This window comes from Erpetoichthys calabaricus, chromosome 11, assembly GCF_900747795.2.
Source record: "Erpetoichthys calabaricus chromosome 11, fErpCal1.3, whole genome shotgun sequence".
NCBI lineage: Eukaryota > Metazoa > Chordata > Cladistia > Polypteriformes > Polypteridae > Erpetoichthys > Erpetoichthys calabaricus.
In genome coordinates, this window is record NC_041404.2 from 58498908 (window position 1) to 58520295 (window position 21388).

The window sequence follows — 21388 nt, forward strand, 5'->3', positions numbered from 1 at the left end:
CAAGTCCTCTTTGCATTCTGAATGTGTCCTTCATACAATTCTACACCCTTGGTCCAAATTCTTTAACAAAATTATCACAAATCTCACTTGGTCAAGAAGAGACATTCCACTGCTTTGAAACCTCAAAATTTTGACCCTGGAGGTATCTTTCTACTACATGAATTTACTACAAAGCACTTTATGGAAAATGCTTTCCCCCCCAGAGCTTTAGCACTGAAATAAATTAAATTAGTGAAATAATCTAATTTAGTGGCATCTGTTGCCAAATTGAAGCTAGATAGCTCTGCCTTAAACTGACTTACTCGGTCAATGCCGGGTGCTGCTGATAGTACCGCATATAAAGGGAACCAAAGTAACTGTGCATTTTAACAGCACTGTGCTCCACCTTATACAATAACTCAGATGTGTCCGAGAACAGGAGACGACCCAAATAGAAGTGAATGGTGTCTAACGCCTGTAAGTCACTAAAGCTAAAAGCCTTTGTCAAAAATAAAGCACACTTCATCCGTGACCTACATTTCCAACTTTTTATTGAATATTAAGGTAAATATTTCACATTAATACAGGCTACATAAAGTAGAGCCACTATACGACATGAAATTTACTCTCATTTTAACCCTTTTTAGTATGTAAACAATTATACATGTATTTACCACTCTAAAAGGTCTGATTCCTTATGTAATTACCTAGTTCTTTGCTGCATATAAATAGCTTACAGTACTGTTTAGCCTGCAGCGCCTGAACAGTTTATGTGGGTTTAAAGTCAAAATGGCTAAACTAAGCAGAGAACATATCCTGTTGTACAGGCAATCATTTTGTTCATAGACAGTGGTAAATAAAAAGTAACAGCCCACACGGAAATTTTTAGTTAGGCACATCAAAATTGGTGTCCTGATTTCCAATTTTAACTTAAGGACACTCCTAGTTTAACATCTCTCTCATTATGCCTCGGCTGGATTTAGTTAACGTGGTTCAGATGCACATTTCCAATGTGTGGCGCCCAAGTTCCAGGCCAAACCTGTGGATGACAAAAGAAGAAAATGTGAATTAAAATTAAATATTCTTATTTACAATAATTACACTGACAGACTGAGGAGATCGTTCCTCCCCCACACTACGCGACTCTTCAGTTCCACCCTGGGGGGTAAACGTTAACATTATTCAAAGATATTGTCTGTTTTTACCTGCATTGTTATCACTCTTTAATTTAATATTGTTTTTTGTATCAGTATGCTGCTGCTGGAGTATGTGAATCTCCCCTTGGGATTAATAAAGTATCTATCTATCTGGCCAACAAAGATTTTGCTTACTGAACACTTCTGGATGCATTTTATGGATTTTGGCCTGCTGATCACAAATTTCACCTTTACATTTTCATATCACATACTGTTTTATTTGCCCTTTTTTGGTAATTTCCTCTCATATTCCAGGTATACACATACAGTACAACATGAAGTGGAACATCTTTGGTGATCTAAAAGTAGAGGCACTGCAGCTCAGATATACCAAGTCCTGTTGTTTCATATCATATGTGAATGGAGCACCCATGCTAAGGAGTCTCATTGCAATAGAAAGAACTGGCCACTCCATAAGGGCAAATAAGTGTGACATAACAGCCACTTGTCCACTCAAAGATATTTTTGCTGTTCCTTGTGATGATGCGGGTTCTGCTCCATGCTCCTATCCAGCTTATGTCAGTAATGTCAACGATGAGCTAGGCAGTGAAGACATCAACCATGAAGCAAGAGGATGGTGCAAAAAGTGCAAAGTGCTTATATTAAAAAAAAAAAATCAACAAAATCAAAGTGTTCAAATAAATAGTGCAGTGTCTCTCAAATAAGTCATTAAATAAATAATCCATAAAAATAAGTGAACCGTGGAGGTTAAAAACACACTAGAGAAAAAATTCCTTTAAAAACAGAGGTTAAAATAACGGCTGGAAGCAGTCTTTCTTTAAAACTAAAACCAGGTGCATTCTTCTACTGGCAGCTCCCCTGCTTCTCCCATTCGGGCCCCGCAACAGGGGAGTCGCCCTACTAGCAAATGCAGCTACTTCTTTTCTGGTCCGGTAGCCCTCCAATCACCGGTTACGTCGGGCTCCAGCCGGACTGAGACTTGGGTTCCTTCCCCAGCAGCCAGGGTGCCCAACGCTGGGGCTCAACATGCCCAAAGCCTCCACGACTCCCGCTACCTTCTGCATAGTTGCTTCCTCTGCCGGTCACTCCAGCTCCTCTAAACTGCTCAGCTGGAGCGACCACTTCCAACAGCCCCCCTCCGAGAGTTGGCCAAACACTCCTCTTGGGCTCTCCTACCAGCTGTATGCCACCTTAACAGAGCCTGTTCTTGTTCATGCTCTCACTTGCTCACGTACCGGCTTTCTCCTTCCTGCTTCCTTCTCCTTTAACCTCCCGTTCTCTTTTTCTTCTCTCCTCTCTTTTCTCTTTCTCCCATCCGTCTTGCGCTTCTATTAAAAATTACGGGGACGTGGATCAGGTGTGGCAATTAGTAGCACCCGGCAACAATTACGGATGCGGACGACTCCTCACCTGTGCACTTAAGCGAGGACCATCCGCATCACGAATCACCCGGGAATCGATCTGACCACACTACCACGCCCCCTCTCTAAGCCGCAAGTGTGGTGATTATTTATTTAAAAAGTGGCCTTTGATCTGAGCTGTGGACCTGCTATACCACATTCCTTCATATAAAACTTGGACTGATGAGAAAAGTGATGAAAAAGAAGAAGGACTTTGATATCTGAGACAGATGTTTCCATGAATAACTGATGCCAATATCAAGGAAGGTACTTTTGTTGGTCCACAAATCAGACACGTCGTCAATGAGAAGCAGTTCAAACATCTGCTAGTGGGGCTGAAGGAAATCATATGGAAGGCATTCAAGGATGGCAACTACAGAGCTCCTGGCTAACATGCTTCATGTAAACAAAACTATGAAGTGCCATGTGTCGCTAAAGATTCATTTTCTGCATTCACACTAGGGCTGTGTGGTATACCAGTACTAGAAAAGTACCAAAGAAACCCCAAAATTTTAAAATTGTACGGTACCAGCATTTTGGAATTTTTCAGTACTGGAAGTGAACATCAGCTTTCCTCTCATTCTCCCGGCAGTCACTATTGCAGTTAGAGAAAAATGTCAGTTTTGTATACATCACAAAACTACATGCTTCAAAACAATCTGGACTTCATGAGGGACAGGACACCTTTTATTGCTTTGCCACAATTGGCTATCAAAAGGTAAGTGGTGTATAAATTGCATGGCACACTTGGGAGGATGGAGTAAGGTTGGTGGGGTGAGGGTGTTTGGAGTTATCAGTTATTTGCTTTGGAATCATTCTGGTGCTAGTACTGAGGTCTGAAAGCAGGTATTGATACCAAAGTCAAAATATTAGTACCGAGCCAACACTATTTCCTACTTGGACCTCTTCTCTGCTATTCTCATTGCAGTCAGTTACGGACATACAGTAGTGATACTGCAACAATAGAAAAGAACCACTAGGGTAAGTGGAATCCATCATTGTTCAGCGCTGAAACAGGAAGCATCAAATGCGGTGTACAAACTAACAGTTTGAGCTGAGAATCACTAAATAGTTAAACATATTAAATTCAATAAAAGATGATTTCATCTGCTTGTAAATCCCTATGTGACACAGTCAATCTGAAATTAGACTTGTGTTCAGCATCAAGATATTTAGTATTACCACCAGAAAAGTTTCAGGAAGCAAACCTTTTGAGAAAAGAAAAAAAAAAAAAAGCGTCCAGTTTTATATATCGGCGATATATGCATTGCAGATGGGATCAACTTATTCATAAAAATTTGCCTGAAAAATGTGATAATCAGTTCATGCCATGCAAGTGAAATAGGCTGATGACAACTGTATACCATCCCCAAAACTGTTACATTTGATTAAATTTACTACCTCATCTTATTTAAACGCACATTAGCCTCATTATGTATGTTCCAGCTGGCTGAGACTGAGCACTGCCCCTCTACAGCTGCTCCCAATTCTGGATGTGAATGTGTGTGTTGTACTGATAACATCTTCTTTAGTTTGTGTTGTAAATTAACTGCCTACTGTAAATAGTCCTTTGGGGCTATTGTGCAGCATCAGACTGAGCCATACACCCTCCATTCTAGTATTGTTTAACTGCGATCATGTGGAAAACCTTACAACAATTCAATCAATGCCACTGGCATGGGTGTACTTTTCAATAGATGCTTATTACAGTGCATTCAGAACCTTTTCAAACCCCTTCACTTTTTCACGTTTTGTTATTTATGTAACCTTGTGCTAAAATCACTTACATTAATTTATTCCCTTATCAAGGCACACTAAATAACCCAGAATGACAAAGCAAAAACATGATTTTAGAAATGTAAAAAATAATTTAAAAATAAAAAAAAATTGAAATATCCTACTGTCGTAAGCCTTCAGACCGTTTACTTTAGCTCAGGTGCATCCCATTCTATTGATCATCATTGGGATGTTTAGCCTGGAGTCCATCTGTGGTCATTTCAATGATTAGGAAAGGCACACAGTTGTCTAAAGAAGGTCCCACAGTTCAGCAAAAAATGAGCCATGAGGTCATAGGAATTACCTTCGTAGTTTAGAAATATAACTAGGGGGCTCCGCCCCCTGCTCGCTTCGCTCGCCAACCCCTGGTGTTGTGAATTTACAAAGAGCGTGATGTATGAATGAGATATAGCATAGTGTGAAGGTGCACATGACGCATATAGGAAGCAAATAAAGTTGTCCATGTCCAAAAACAGGCTCAGAGAGGTAGATGCTAACTTTGTCTATGGTTTGTCCTTGTGATTTGTTGATGGTCATGCTCAAGGCAGGTCTAATGGGGAACTGTCGCCGTTTAAGTGTAAAAGGTAATTCCAGGTCAGAAGTTGTAAGGTAATTGTAGGAATTAGAACAGTATTGTTAGCATGTGATTCTGTAAGAAGTTTTGCTTTAATAACATTGTGTGGCATGGTGTTGACGACTAAACGTGTACCATTGCATAAACCTTGTTTAGTGTTAAGGTTTCTTAATAGCATGATTATTGTTCCATTTTTAAGGCTAAGATTGTGTTGTGGTAATCCGGCTGGGTTAATAGTGTTCAAATATTCTAAGGGGAAATTAAGATGGTCATTGTCGTCATCAGAGTCAACTTTGTCAGAGCTTAGAAAGAGCTGTGCCACTCCAGTAAGTAATGAAATGACCTGGTTATTAATGTGATCAACATTAATATTTTTTGGACAGAATATAGTTTGTTGTGTTAAAAGGGGTATTTGGTGTAATGAGATTGTTGTTCCAAATATCTCCATAACTCTTTTGAAAGCAATGCCAATTGTCTACGTATTTTAAGGTGGACTGAAGAATAGCCGAGCGCATGACATGTGAAACAATAGCTAAGCATTGTGTAAAATCTCCTTCTAATAAAAGTACCTTTCCTCCAAAGGGAATATTATTAATCATCAACGTTTGTAGAAGTTTATCGATGGTGTTGAGTAAGTGAGTGGTTGCCATTAGATGCAAAAGCAAATGAACTATTGTAGGATGTAATGCAGTTCATAAAGTTTTTACTTTCAGGTACTTCGTCAGTTAGAAGCTTCTGTAGATATGCAGGATATGAATGTAAAGGAGGCAGTCAAATTTGACCCTTTTGACAATAACGTGTAAATTCATTACTTGTATTGCCAGTTGTTTCTTCAGGGAAGTTAAGTGAATGACAATGACTGCAAATGACATTCATTAATCCCAATGAATTTTCATGAATAGTGGACTCATTATTGAACGCGTGGTCAGCTAACTGGCGCAATCGTTTAGCAGGTGTCTGTTGTTGATGTCCTTGATGTGAATGTTTTGTCTGTGCCGTTTGAGAGGTGCGTCGTTGTATGTGCAGGAATTGGGACGTGCTATTCTGGAGCCGTAATCGATTTGCCTGTGCTGTGTGATAAAGCCTGTTGCAGTTTACGGCGGTCATTGTTTGTATTGAGCCTTGCCCGTTTTTGTATGTTGGTTAGTCGACCGACATGTATTGTTTTTTTTCATGCGGGTTCATGTGTTTGGTCCCGTCACTCGAGCTGTATCGTTTTGTACCCGTGAGCGTGAATTCATGACTTGTTTGTTCTTCAGCGTTATAAATATGGATAAGTAATAAGGAGGATCGCACTCACTGTTAATATGGAGCCTTTTCTGTGGTTGAACGGTTAATAGTGCATCAGTGTAATGAGATCGACCTATGCTGCATAATTTGAATGTGTTCAGATGACGTATATTTAATACGGACGGTTCGTTTAGTAATGGTGCTTTGTGTCTCATTTCTTATTTATGTTAATGTGGTCGTGGGTCGAATCCTGCTTTTTGTGTATGTTTCGTGTGCTATGTCCGTAGTCTGTCCCGTTTTGTGTCCAATGGGTTTGTGTGGCGCTCGCGTCTGACTTCTTTTTTTTTGTGCTAGGGGGCGTTGCCTCATTTGTGTGTCATGGGTCTCAATTCTCTTCTTTGTGTGTGTTTCGTTTCGCGTCTGACTCCTTTTTTCTGTGTGCTATGGGCGCCTCATTTCTTATTTTACGTTGCTTTGCATCCGGTTTCCATTGCTTGGAAGTGGGATTTTGTGGGGGCGCTTGCGCAGTACGTCTTTTGCGGCTACGGCCCATGGCCGGATGTCCCTGCGTCCATCCGGTTTACCATTCTCGGTTAGTAATATGGATTGTGTTGAGGCACATATCTATGGAGGGCTACAAAACAATTTCTGCAGAAATGAAGGGTCACAAAAGCACAGTGACCTACACAATTCTTATATGGAAGAAGTCTGGAACAATCATGAGTCTTCCTGGAGCTGGTCAGCCAGCCAAACTGAGCAAATGAGGTGCAAGAGACTTGTTAAGAGAGGCGACTAAAACCCGATGGTCACTCAAGAAGACAGCTATTACTGCGACATTCTGTCAATCCGGGCTTTATGGTAGAGTAGCCAGACAAAAGCCTCTCCTAGGTAAAACAGGCACAAAATCCTTCACGAGTTTACAAAAAGCACCAAAAGAACTCTCAAATTATGAGGAAATAGATTCTCTCCTCTGATGAAACCAAAATCAAACTCCTCAGCTTCAACTCTATGAGTCACATCTAGAGAAAATCAGGCACCACTCAATACCATTCCAGCAGCGAAGCATGGTGGTGGCAGAATATGGGACTGGGAGGTCAGTCAGGGTCAAGTGAAAGCTGAATGAGATATCCTTAATGAGTAGAGCGGTATCCTTAAAGAAAACCTGCTTAGTGCACTCTGAACCTCAAATTGGGACAAAGGTTCACCTTCCAACAGGACAATGACCCTCAACACAAAGCCAAGAACACCACAGCAGTGTCTTAGGGAAAATTGTGAATGTCCTCAAGGACACCAGACTTGAATTCAATCAAACATCTCTGAAAATAGCTGTCCACCGATGCTCTCCATCCAACCTTTACAGAGCTTGAGTGGACTACAGAAAAGAATGGCAGAAAATCCCTACATCGAGGAGTGCAAAGTTTGTTGTGTCAAACTCAAGAAGATGCCAGGCTGGAATGAGTGCCAACTAAGTACAGAGGAAAGGATCTGAATACTTGTGTGAAAGAGATTTCAGTTTATTTTTTTTAATACATTTGCAAATAATTTCTAAAATGCTGTTTTTGTTTTGTCATTATGGAGTATTGAATGTTGTTTGATGTCGTGTGTGTGGGTTTTGAATTCAAATGATGTAGCACATGGCTGCAATATAAAAAACTGTAAAAAGGTGAAAGGGTCACCACACTTTCTAAAGGTACTGTGAGAGAATGATTAACACTATGTGTACAAGAGACAGGTTCTCTTAAAACATGCAATTTTGGAATGTCTTATTCTGTCTAAGCTGTACAACACAAGCATCAGCTAGACAGCAGGGGTGTCGAACTCCAGTCCTGGAGGGCCGCAGTGGGTACAGGTTTTCATTCTAACCATCTCCTTAATTAGGGATCAGTTTTTGCTGCTAATCAACTTCTTTTGCCTTTGTTTTAATTGACGTGACTCAGACCCCTTAGTTGTTTCTTTGTCCTTAATTAGCAGCCAAACAATAATGAGACACAAAACAAGCAGCCACATGACCAGCTAACCTGTGCCCATCACACAATATCTGAAAATAAAGAAGGGTGACAGTCTCAGTAAAACAAAAAATCAACAGTTTTGGAAATGTCTGCTGTGGCAGAATGAGAGCAGCAACAAGCCATGGAATTAAATGATGGGTTCAATTAACAGCAAGAATCAGCATCTCATTAAGAAACTGGTTGGAGTTTGAATCCCCAGTTTAATTGATAATCTGTTGGCTCGTTTCACGTCTAATTTCTGTTTGGCTGTCATTTAATGAAGAAAAGAATAAATTCAGGGGACTGAACCCTTAAAACAGAGCTAAAAAAAAAGAAATTAATTAGCAGTGAAAACTGATCACTTATTATGAAAAAGGTTAGAATGAAAACCTGCAGCCACTGCGGCCCTCCAGGCCTGGAGTTTGACACCCATGAGTTAGAGCACGGGTGTCAAACTCCAGTCCTGGAGGGCCACAGTGGCTGCAGGTTTTCAGTCTAGCCGCCTTCTTCATTAGTGACCAGTTTCTGCTGCTGAGTAACTTCTTTTGCCTTAGTTTTAATTAACTTGATTCAGGCCCCTTGTTTGTCTCTTCTTCCTTAATTAGCAGGCAAACAATAATGAGACACAAAATGAGCCGCCACCTGACCAGTTGCTCACTTGTGCCCATCACACAATATCTGAAAATAAAGAAAGGTGATCGTCTTGGTAAGGGTGATCTCTCAGGTCACCAAAACAACTAGACGGTGTTCTTAGAAAAAAAAAAACAGAAAATCAACAGTTTTAGAAATGTCTGCTGTGGCAGAATGAGAGCAGCAACACGTCATAGAATTAAATAACGGGTTTAATTAACAGCAAGGATCAGCTTCTCATTAAGAAAGTGATTGGAGTGAAATTGGTTGGAGTTTGAACTCCCAGTTTAAGCTGGTCATCTGTTGGCTCGTTTCACATTTCTCATTTCTGTTTGGCTGCCATTTAATGAAGAAAGGAATAAATTCAGGGGACTTAATCCTTAAAAACAAGTCTATTAAAATGAAGGTAAAAAGTTAATTAGCAGTGAAAACTGGTCACTGATTAGGAAAAGGGTTAGAATGAAAACCTGCAGCCACTGCAGCCCTCCAGGCCCGGAGTTCGACACCCCTGAGCTAGAGTGTAGTCAGATATGTGCAATAATCATATCAAAACGGAGGCCAGACTTGTTCCCCATTGCATTTTAAAAATGTCATGCCTATCTGAACTCTGACACCACTGTAACTGAAAATTTTCCTCTTATCAAATTGTGTCCTGGTTTCTGACTTAGACATTAAACAAATTTGCTCCACGTATCCTCAGATTCCTTTTGTTTATTAGTGCAGTGAGTACCAGAAGTCTGAACCCATTGCATAAATTAAGTAATATTTTATTCATATTAGTTGCTTTGTGTGGATATTATCATTAACATTCTTCAGGCATGAAAACCCACTTTCCATCCCTGTATTTTTGAATATTTGTTGAAATATATCATATGGTTCCCCCTCATTTCTTTCAATGACAGTAATAGTGGTGTGGTTGTTGTGAGTGGAAAAAACTACAGAAAAGTGTAAAGACTTCACCACATGATGTGTAATAAAATAATAAAGCATCCTCATAAAACAATCAGCTCTTAAAAGTTGTTGAAGACTGCATTTGAATTATGATCCTCTAGCTTTTCTGAAATAATTATAGCATTTACCTGCTGAGGGTCTGAATTTTCTGCAGAATTTGGGACAACTTTCAAGATTGGATTCCAAGCTGGATCGGCAGTATGTAACCCATTGTACATAGGGCCCCCCTGAACCTTCAGCCATTGGTGGGTGAGGTGGTATCATTGTCCCACCATACATGGATAATGGCATACCCTAAAGGGTGAACATTGAAAGGAAAAACAAAAATAACCATCTCAGTTAAGGTTACTTAAGGTTATTAAGCTTAATATAATTTACAAACAAAAAGAAATCCATTTACTTTGGGAAAGTCCATGAAATTGCTCGGCATTGGTTGATGAAAGGTGTTTGAGGGTGCCACGATTCCAGTATCATCTCTTTCCATTGGCTGATGCTGAGAAAAAGCAGATTGCTCTGACAGCTGCTGATGCATCACATGGTTACTCATTAGGGGCTGAGACCAACCAGACATTGCTTCTGAAATCACAGGAAAAAGGTAATCATGCACTTAATAATGCCCAATATCATACAATACTTTACCTTAATGAAGAAAAATAAGTCATGTTTTAAACAAATAAATGCAATCACTTCATCATAATGGCAGGTTTACCATGATACATGCCCTGGGAATCTCTCTATTCACTCAGTAGACCAAACCCTATTGTAAAATGGCATGGAGACCGTAAACCATTTTGTGTCATTCAAAGACAGGATATACACAACTACTCTTTTAATCTACAAATTTATCACAATATTTCAAACAGTAACCAAACATTCCAGGAGAGAGAACACTGTAGTCTTTTATAAAAAGGATTTGTGCAATAATGAAGATTAACCACCAATCTGCCTGCAATCCTGCTGTACCACTTTAACATTACATTTTCACACTTCATTTGTCATCATACCTCAAAACATGCAACAAAAAATGGATACGTCCAATGTAATGTTCCCTACATAAAGCTGTAGTAGTATGGTGTTGTACTGTGTTAGCCATTATGTAGGCAATGAGAAGTCAAGGAAAATGACACCTTTTATTGGCTGACTAAAAAGATTACAATGTGCAAGTTGAAGGTATCTGAGCTGCCTCAAAATCTTACATATTGTAATCTTTTTAGTCAGCCAATAAAAGGGGTCATTTTGCACGACTTCTCATTGCCTACATAAAGCTGTTATATTAGACTTAAAATGATGTGCTTAAAAAACTACAAAAGAATTCTCACTGTTTAGCAAGATCTACTGGGGATTGAGTATGCTGGAACTCAATAGGTTTTTAGCATTTTACAGTACTAACAACTGGGACACTTCTTTCAGATTGTCATTTTCATTTGCACTCACATATAATGAGAGAAGCACCTATTGTACTGCCATAGCCATGTCTGTCTGTGTGTAAGTCTGCACAAACCACCTCGTTCCTCCATTTGAATGATTTTGTTAAAATTGTGCAAAGTTATTCTTCAAAGAAATTTGTTTACATAGTTTTTCAGAGTTATTTTCAACAGATCATTTTGTACAAAGTTTTAAAATTTCAAAATCCCTGCTGGAAAAGCACTATCTCCAAACTTTTCCATTGTACAACAGAAATGTTCTGTGCAACTTCACCTATGAATTAGTTTACTGTTTCGATTTTACTTTGACAGCAGTTACACCATATTGTATATTTTCCTCTTTTTCATTTCCAAAAGCCTCTGCTGAGGGCAAACAGATCCACAATGCATGTTAGGTTACCACTAGTAGACTACCTTCGTGGGCAGGAACTCACTGTCACGAGCTGTTTGTATGCATGCAGGAAGACCAATTCTCTTTCGGCAAGCCCAGGTAGGCATGCATCAACAAATCATTTCTATTTTATGTGACTGCAAATGGAAGAGAACCAGTGCATCACCATCACATTCCTCCTGATGTTTTAAGACATAATAGGTAAATTAAATTGTGAATAAAATATAAATACAAAAAACAAAAGGTTATCTAGATATGAATCAAGCACCCTGTGGCATCAGTAATAACCTTACACTAAATAAACCTCACAGCTGCATTATCTGCACATAATGATTCAAAATAATTCACTAGCTCTATAATATACCATCAGAGAACCACATTCACCTGGAATCCATCGTACTCAGTCCCTGTAATAAAATTGACCTGTCACTTCTGTGATTCTCTAAAATTTGCCAAAACTAAATAGCTTTTCAAATCGCATTTCATGAAAATTACTATGGCCACACATGGTCAAAGAAAGAAGGAATGAATTAATTACAAAAGATTTTTAAATTTAGATTGTGTTAATTGGCAATTACAAAGTGTCACTGTGTACACAATTATTAAGCAAGTTGTATTTTTGAGGATTCATTTTAATATGGAACAAATACAGCGCTAGCAGTCAATCCAAAATGTTAATAAACCTGTAACTTGAATGTTTTATAAAGGGAATGTGAGTGTGAACATTCTCGGGGGAATACATATGTGTGCACAATTATTAGGCAACTATTAGTGTGGAGAATTATTATGCAACTAAAGGAGAAACAAAAATTTTCCCATCTCACTTGTTTGTTTCCATCAGTTAAAGTGAGAATAATAAACAACTCAAAATTTACAAATAAACATTTCTGACAATAAAAAAAAAATCAGTGATCAATATAGCAATCCTTCTTTTCAATAACAGTCATAAGCCTTCCATTCATAGAGTTTGTCAGTTTCTTGATCTGTTGACAAGTTTTTGTGCAGCAGCAACCACAGCCTCTCCCAGACACTGTTCAGAGAGGTGTTCTGTTTTCCTTCCCCGTAAATCTGTCGTTTAAGAAGGGCTTTAGGTCAGGTGAGGAAGGGGGACATGTCATTTTTCTTTTATCTTTAAGGCCTTTACTGGCTAGCCACGCAGTGGAGTACTTCGTTACATGTGATGAAGCATTGTCCTGCATAAAAATCATGGTCTTCTAGAAAGATGCAGACTTTTTCTTTTACCACTGCTTGAATAAAGTGCCTTTGTCTTCTAAAAACTGGCAGTAGGCTTGGGAGATGATTCTGAATCCATTTAAAACCCAAAAAGGTCCAACTGGCTCATCTTTAATAATACCAGACCATACCAGTACCCCACCTTCATCTTACTGGTGTCTGAGTCGAGGTGGAGCTCTGTGCCCGTTACTGATCCAGCCATGGGCCCCATCCATCTGCTCCGTCAAGAGTCACTCTCATCTCATCAGTCCATAAAACACTTTGAAAAATCTGCCTTCACATATTTCTTGGCCCGGTCTTGACGTTTCAACTTATGTGTCTTGTTCAGTGGTGGTTGGGTTTCAGACTTCCTTACCTTGGCCATGTCACTGAATACCTTGTACTTCTGGGCATTCCATGTATGTTGCAGTTCTGGAATATGACAGCACTGGAGGATAATGGGTTCCTGGTAACTTCACGTTTGATTCTTCTCAAATCTTTGGCAGTTCATTTGCTTAATCCACACCCCCAACACGTTTCTTGTGGCTCTGTTGACTATTTGCAACAAAACGTTTGATGGTTCTGTGATCATGCTCCAATATCTGAGCAATTTCAAGAGTGCTGCATCACCCTGAAAGACTTTTTACAATTTTTGACTTTTAGTGTAGGTTAAATCTCTTTTTTTGGCCCATTTTGCCTGAGGAAAACAAGCTGTCTAATAATTATGTACACCTTGATATAGAGTGTTGATCTCCTTAGGCCACACCCTCCCTCATTACACAAATACACATCACCTGATATGCTTAAATCCAATAAGTATTCAAGTTTATACAGCTTAGAGTTGGCATACATAAATAAAAAAGTGATATGGTCAAAATTCTCACTTGCCTAATAATTGTGCACACAGTATGAATAAAGTGTATGTGTGTTTAAGTTAGAGAGGTTCCTGCAATGGACTAGGGTCCAGGCCAGTTTTCAGCCTTTTGCCCAATTCTAGTGGGATACTCTTTGGCCACCCACAACCCTGAAATGACTTGAGAATGTTCTAGCACCTAGCTACTAAACACAGTCCACCAAGGGGCTGCAGTAACGGCACAGTCCTCCAACACACCTGAATGTTACGCCATATGTACCTTTTCTAACTTATATGACTTGTCCAAAATGATTTTTCTTATTGTTTGAAAAAATATTCAGAACACATTTCTATATTTATTGGAGAAATGCTACACTGAATTGAACTAAAATGTGACTGTTTCGGTAAATAAAGAAGTTTATAATCTTAAAAATGAACAATTTATATGCAATTTAAAACAGTGAATCTGCATGCATGTTTCATTTAGCTTTTTTTTTTTTTTTTTTATAAATATGTACACAGACACTCATGCTACATATGTAGATTTCTTAATTAGAGCAGTAAATATGAACATACAATTTGGTAACTTTTTTCCACCTTTACTATTCATTCATACCTGAAGCACTGCCGACACCAAATGACCATATGCCTCCATGTCCAACTGGCGCAGAATAGTTGGTGGTGAGCAGCGTTGGATTAACGGAGCCTGTCTGCCGAATACGAGCAAGCCTCTCTGTTCCGATGGGTTGGGGTACTTTGCGATCTTGACTTGAATTACTGGGCTTGGACTGAATCAGAGCAGGAGCAGCTGTAGAAGCAGAGAGAGGAGATGATGCTCCAGACGAAACAGACGGAACCGGAGGACTCACCTGTTTAAATTAATGATAAAAAAAAAAAACTTAAAAAAAAAAAAAAAAAAAAAAAAAGATAAAATCCCGCTGCTTCTTTTAAATTACAGCACCATGTTAACTGTTTAATGCTGTAACAGAGCATGTTTCAGCCTGGGTTTGAAGGCACATGTATTATTTTCACATTCCTAAAGAAAAGCTGAAGGAAAAAAAGAATGACAATACGAAAAAATAAATGTTCACAAGTAAGAGTGTCTGAAAAAATGCTCCTTAGCTTACTTTATAAACTCAAGAGCTGCAAGTTTTAACATTCATTATTTTAATAATTCAAAGGAATAAAAACTAAAATGATTTAAATGAAAATAATCAAAATAGTTTGCAAAAGTAATAATTATAAATAAAATGAATAATAACTGCTCAATTATATGTTTCTAATTCACTATCTTTAGAGGTTTTGATTCCAGCCAGGTTAATTTGCTATACACACACACACAGAGTGTACTGAGAACATGAAGTCATAATGTACTTTCAAAAAACATCCATCCATCCATTTTCCAACCCGCTGAATCTGAACACAGGGTCACGGGGGTCTGCTGGAGCCAATCCCAGCCAACACAGGGCACAAGACAGGAACCAATCCCGGGCAGGGTGCCAACCCACCGCAGAACACACACAAACACACCAAGCACACACTAGGAAAAATCAAACATTTTAATGTTATTTCTGAATTCATTAATTGAGGAAAAACTTCCTCCTCATTCATTATTTTCATTCTTTGTCCTGTGATACTGGACCAGAACATTACTTTATTGATACTTTTATTCAAGGAAATTTACAACATGTTACACAATTAGGTTACTGCATTACACTGCGTTATGCTAATAGAGTAAACATTCATTACACCTTTTTCTTGCACTTAATAACCTGAAGCTCATACGATCACTTCAGTGTCCAACCTCAACATACATGATGTTTGATTTCTATTAGATTTAATATAATAGAATAAAAAAAGTTAAATATATCCTTTACAAATTATAAAAAAAGCAAGATCAGATATATCAACAATGCTCAAGTATTCAACCACTTCTGCTGACTTCTGAGTTCTATTTCAGATGCTATTCTGGCTTAGACCTTCAATACTGAAGATCATGTAAAACAGCTTTTCTCAATCATTTTGGTGTCATGACCCACTTTTTCCCCATACAAGTGTTTTTGCGATCCACCATTCCCTCTGGTAAACTGGACATGATTGTCAGAGTGGGGGAGTTGGTGTGGGGTCCCCTTGGTGATTCAAGTGCAACTGTCCGAGTCTGGGGGGTAGCATGAGGTCCCCCTTGATGTACTGAACATGACTGTTAGAGTGGAAGGGAGAGTGAGCCACTTTATGGCAAACTAACAATACAAACAATTACAAACCTTTGCAACCCTGCAACTCCAACCCAATGGTTCAGAAACACCAATTCAAACCATTAAAATGTTTGTAACTTTCATATTCCTACATTAAATATACCTTTAATTTAATTTTTAAAAGGCTTGTTTCAGTTTAAAATGCAGATTTTGTTACAGACTACATCAACTATTTTCCTTGACAAACACCTACATTGCATTTACATTTATTGATTTATTTGATGATTGCATCATCCAAGTCCACTTGCAAATCGTTAACTAATATTAGTCACTTTGATATTTGTACAGTGTGAGTATTACCAGGTTAACTGGTTTGCGCAGGGTCACAAAGACGTTCATTGGTGAGGACTGAACTGGCAACAGTCAGAAAGCAACTTTTAATGAACAGACTGTTAATCATTTGGCAGCATTTAAAGCTAAAATAGTAATGGTGGAAAATAAGCATGTTGACTTCCAAATTAAGTTTCTGCATTTTTACAATAACAGGAATCAGGTCCATAAACTTTATATACCTCTATAATGTTCAAAACGTGATACAGTAACAAATAACACTGATGCCATATGACAAGCCTTCTACTACCCTGTAGATGTGCCAGCTTCTCCTGGCTTGAGTAGTTTCTGTTGCTTCATTACCTGTTAAATTACCCAATCTCACGGCTAATATTTTTCGAGTGCATAGACTCCTGTGATGACCCTTTTTTTATTGCACAAGTGCCACCAGTATGAAGAAGTTAAGAAAACTGATTCATAATAAGTTATGGCAGACAGTGACTACTAATTCTTTCCTTGAAGCAAGACATGCAAAATATGCTCATGGGGCAAGTCCAATTCTATAAATCTTTTCCTATTAAACCGACCAAAAATGACTACCGTGGTATTGAAAACATTTAGTGCTCGTGTTTTCAGTTGTATGTGATGGGACATTACATAAACATAAATTTGACTCAAAGTGCAACGGCCAATACATACATGATGTTGATGCACTCCAGTGAAGAGGTGAAAAATGTTGTCTGCTGAAGCTGGGAGTTCCTACAGGTGCTGGTCCTTGTAAAAAAACTGGACTCCCTGATATGCTTGTGGCAAAGCTGGTCAGGGGAGCAGACGAGGAAGAAACAGAACTGCCAGCAGGATCTAGTGCATGCATTCCTAAAAAAAAAAGTTTCACTGTTTACCAACAATTTTAAAAATCACACATACTGAGATAAAATAGAGAACACAATACATTAGTCAGCTTAAACATGAAGAAAAGTAATGCTGTCCAACAGCACTCATGTTATGTTACTCTGTGTGGACTTCCACAGTTCACTTATCCAGCTTGCTTTGTCAAGGGCCTTGTAGTGGTGTTCACTGTGAATGTTGCTAAAGTGGTGGCATGAAACAAATGTTATTTCCCTCCCACCAGTACACTATAACATTCCACTTAGTATACATCCATTCATTTTCTGACCAACTTAATTCAAGTGTTGGGTAGCTGGTAGTTGAGTCCTATCCTAGCCACAGTGAAACTGATGATAATCTGGACTCTTGCATTAAAAACAGCAAAGGATGAAAAAATAACATAACCTACTAAGCATTGCAAAATCATTTTAATCTAAAACAAAAATTATGCTGGACACTTCTCTTTGTGTGGTCTTACGTGATTAGAGTATGAAATTTCTATTTTGATGCATGCAAATGTACACAACACTGCCTATTTAAATCTGCAAAGAAAAAAATAAAGATGATTGCAAAAAAACTCATTAAATGATATGGGTTACTACACATTTGTGATAGAGGAAATTGGATTTCAACTCTACTTGATAAATAAGAAACTCACGTTAAACAACAAATGACAACAGCTATGAAGCATGGAAGAGAGCTGTGATTTCAGAGGTGTAAGATCAGGTGATCAGTTGTGAATGTGGCATGCTCTCACAAAAGATTTTGCTTGAATGTGTACATGATGCAAGTTTCAGACAAATGATGCAAACACTCTCTCAAATGTGGCTCATTCCAACATTGGATGATGAGTTTGTTTTAATTAAGGAGCATACAAAATAAATTCGGGCACTAGTGGCAGGTTCCCCTTTTCCTTATTTTTTTTTTAGTTTTCCTTGCAGCACTAGATAAACAAAATTTCTGAAGCTGGATGGAGCTGTCAGCCCCAGTCTGTATTATAAAACTGGACTCCCTGATATGGGTCTGAGAAGCAATACAGAGCACAAATCCCTTCAAAACAAAAGTACTTTTAAATTAAATACCCATAACAATTTTAAAATACACACACTTGTATAGAAATTCAAAACAATATAGCCCATGACAACTTTGCAAATGCAATCTCAGAAACGACACAGAGCCAAAAGGAGGAAAACAAAAACATGAAACAATGCAGTATTTTCCTTCTCACAGAATTTGCTGATGCCAATTTTTGAAATGAAAATTAGAAAAACGCATGAAAGATTGCTTATACACTAAATCCACAATGTACTTCATGCAAATGTAACTTGGAATCAGTATTGATTTTAAGAAATACTCGACACCACAGAAAATACATTTTTCATTTAATAAAACATGGTGTGCTTAATTTTTAAAATGGTGAGCCAAATGAAGGGTTTGTTCAAGGGAGAGTCTGGTGAGGTTACCTAAACCCAGAGGGCTGCACCGTCCTGTCCATATTTTAAAGGGTTCCTTTTTTATTTAGGTCATGTGTTACTTTTCTGATTTGTTGTGAATGCCCATTGATTCATCCATTGCTCCTGTGTGGTAAAACTTTTAAACATTCACTGCAACAAAACAGTTGCTGGTTTCCTATCTTGACAATGACAAAAGACAATAAATGCCATATATCTGATTTTCCTTTTGTTAATGGTCCTCATTTTGAATGCCACTATAAAGATGTCATGAAACAAGTGCTAATTTAATTTCCCTCACGTAGAAATCCCTTACTGACTAACTTGATCCATGTCTTGGGTTGTGGAGAACTGAAGCCTATCCCAGCAGCCATTTCAACTGCTTTTCTTTTCAACTGCCTGGCATCAACATGCAGTGTTGCTCTAATCCAAGATCATCATCCAGTGTGACAGGAGTGCATCTCGATATTTGTGTGCTCTGTCAGCATGTACTACCTAAACTATGAGAATATGCATCTTAAAAAACAGGATGCCTGAGGTCGCAACTCGATGATCGACTTTGTAATCGTGTCATCAGATCTGCGACCTTATGTCTTGGACACTCAGGTGAAGAGAGGGGCTGAGCTGTCAACTGATCACCACCTGGTGGTAAGTTGGATCAGATGGCGGGAGAGGCTGCCGGACAGACCAGGCACACCCAAATGTATATTGAGGGTTTGCTGGGAACGTCTGGCAGAGGAACTGGTCAGAAAGATCTTTAACTGCCACCTCCAGCAGAACTTCAACCTCATTCCGAGGGAGGCGAAGGACATTGAGTCTGAATGGGCCATATTCCGACCCTCCATTGTTGAAGCAGCAGAACGGAGCTGTGGCCACAAGGTTGTCGGTGCCTCTCATGGCGGCAATCCACGAACCCGGTGGTGGACAGCTAAGGTTCGAGAGGCAGTCAAGTTGAAGAAATAGTCCTATCGGGTCTGGTTGACCAGTGGTACTCCAGAGGCAGCTGAGGGCTACTGGCGGGCCAAGCGTGTGGCGGCATCAGCTGTTGCAGAGGCAAAAATGCGGGCATGGGAGGAGTTTGGGGAAACCATGGAAAATGACTTTTGGTCGGCACCAAGAAGGTTCTGGCAAACCATCAAGCGCCTCAGGAGGGGAAAGCGGTCCTCCACCAACACTGTGTACAGTGGAGATGGGGCCCTGCTGACTTCAACTGCAGACGTTATTGACCAGTGGAAGGAATACTTCGAGGAACTTCTCAATCCCACCAGTAGTATGTCTTCCTTAGAGGAAGCAGAGCTGGAGGTCTCCGGGGGGTGGGGGCCAGGTTGGGCCATCCATACAGGGGTTGAGGTCACCGCGATAGTTAAAAAGCTCTGAGGTGGCGGGGGCCCCTGGGGTCCTTAAGGCTGTGGATGCTGTGGGGCTGTCCTGGTTGACACGTCTCTGCAGCATCGCATGGATATCGGGGGCAGTGCCTCTGGATTGGCAAACCGGGGTGGTGGTCTCAATTTTTAAGAAGTGTGACCGGAGGATGTGCTCCAACTATAGGGGGATCGCACTCCTCAGCCTCCCGGTAAGGTCTATTCAGGGGTGCTGGAGAAGAGAGTTTGGTCGATAGTCGAATCTCGGATTCAAGAGGTGCAATGCGGATTCTGTCCCAGCCATGGAACACTGGACCAGCTCTGCACCCTGGCTAGGATCCTGGAGGGGGCATGGGAGTTTGCCCAACCAGTCCACATGTGTTTTGTGTGTTTGGAGAAGGCATTCGACCGTGTCCCTCGAAGCATCCTGTGGGGATGTGCTCCAAGAGTACGGGGTACAAGGCTCATTGTTACGAGCCATTCAGTCCCTGTACAGAAGGAACAGGAGCTTGGTCTGCATTGCCAATAATAAGTTGAACTCGTTTCCTGTTGAGGTTGGACTCCGCCAGGGCTGCCCTTTGTCACCAATTCTGTCCATAAGTTTTATGGACAGAATTTCTAGGCACAGCGAAGGAGAGGAGGGGGTCTTGTTTGGTGACCTCAGAATCTCGTCTCTGCTATTTGCGGATGATGCGGTTCTGTTGGCTTCATCGGACAGTGACCTCCAGCTCTCACTGGAGCGGTTTGCAGCAGAGTGTGAAGCGGCGGGGATGAGAGTCAGCACCTCTAAATCCGAGGCCATGGTTCTCTGCCAGAAAAGGGTGGAATGCTCTCTCCGGGTTGGGAACACATTACTGCCTCAAGTGGAGGTGTTCAAGTATTTCGGGGTCTTGTTCACGAGTGTGGGAGGTCGACAGACGGAACGGTGCGGCATCCGCAGTAATGCTGGCTCTGCAATGGTCCGTCGTGGTGAAGAGAGCCGAGCCAAAAGGCGAGCTGTTGATTTACCAGTCGATCTACTTTTTCTACCCTCACCTATGGCCAGATCACAGATACAAACGGCCGAAATGAGTTTTCTCCGCAGGGTTGCTGGACTTTCCCTTAGAGATAAGGCGAGAAGTTCAGTTATCCAGGAGAGACTCAGAGTAGAGTCACTGCTCCTCCGCATTGAGAGGAGCCAGTTGAGGTGGTTCGGGCATCTGGTCAGGATGCTCCCTGGATGCCTCCCTAGGGGGGTGTTCCGGGCATGTCCCACTGGGAGAAGGTCATGGGGCAGACCCAGGACACGCTGGAGGGATTATATCTCCCGGCTGGCCTGGGAATGCCTCGGGGTTCCCTCAGAGGAGCTGGAGGAGGCTGCTGCACCTGCGACCTGACTTCGGATAAGCAGTGGACAATGGATGGATAGAAAAAACAATGATTCAGGTTTATGCAAAGATTGAAGAAAAAATGATATTTTTATAGACTTAAATGATTTTGGTCAGATAGCTTCTTCCTTGGCCTCTCACTCCTGTCTGCAGAAAAACGAGTAAAACAACATTCTGTGCTGCACAGAATTAAAAATAAATACATAAGAAAAAAATTTGTCTCGCTTCAGT

General features: G+C 40.1%; 1 protein-coding gene across 1 annotated transcript in view; it reads right to left on the bottom strand.

Moving 5' to 3' along the window:
* Positions 1-513: 513 nt before the first annotated feature.
* The window catches only part of ankhd1 (ankyrin repeat and KH domain containing 1), a 198412-nt gene continuing 177537 nt past the window's right edge, over positions 514-21388 (bottom strand). Inside the window, 6 exon segments of the mRNA XM_051934204.1 lie at positions 514-1018; positions 9814-9915; positions 9917-9979; positions 10086-10261; positions 14182-14429; positions 16786-16966. Coding sequence (XP_051790164.1) covers positions 959-1018; positions 9814-9915; positions 9917-9979; positions 10086-10261; positions 14182-14429; positions 16786-16966 — 830 coding nt within the window. The 3' untranslated portion in view covers positions 514-958.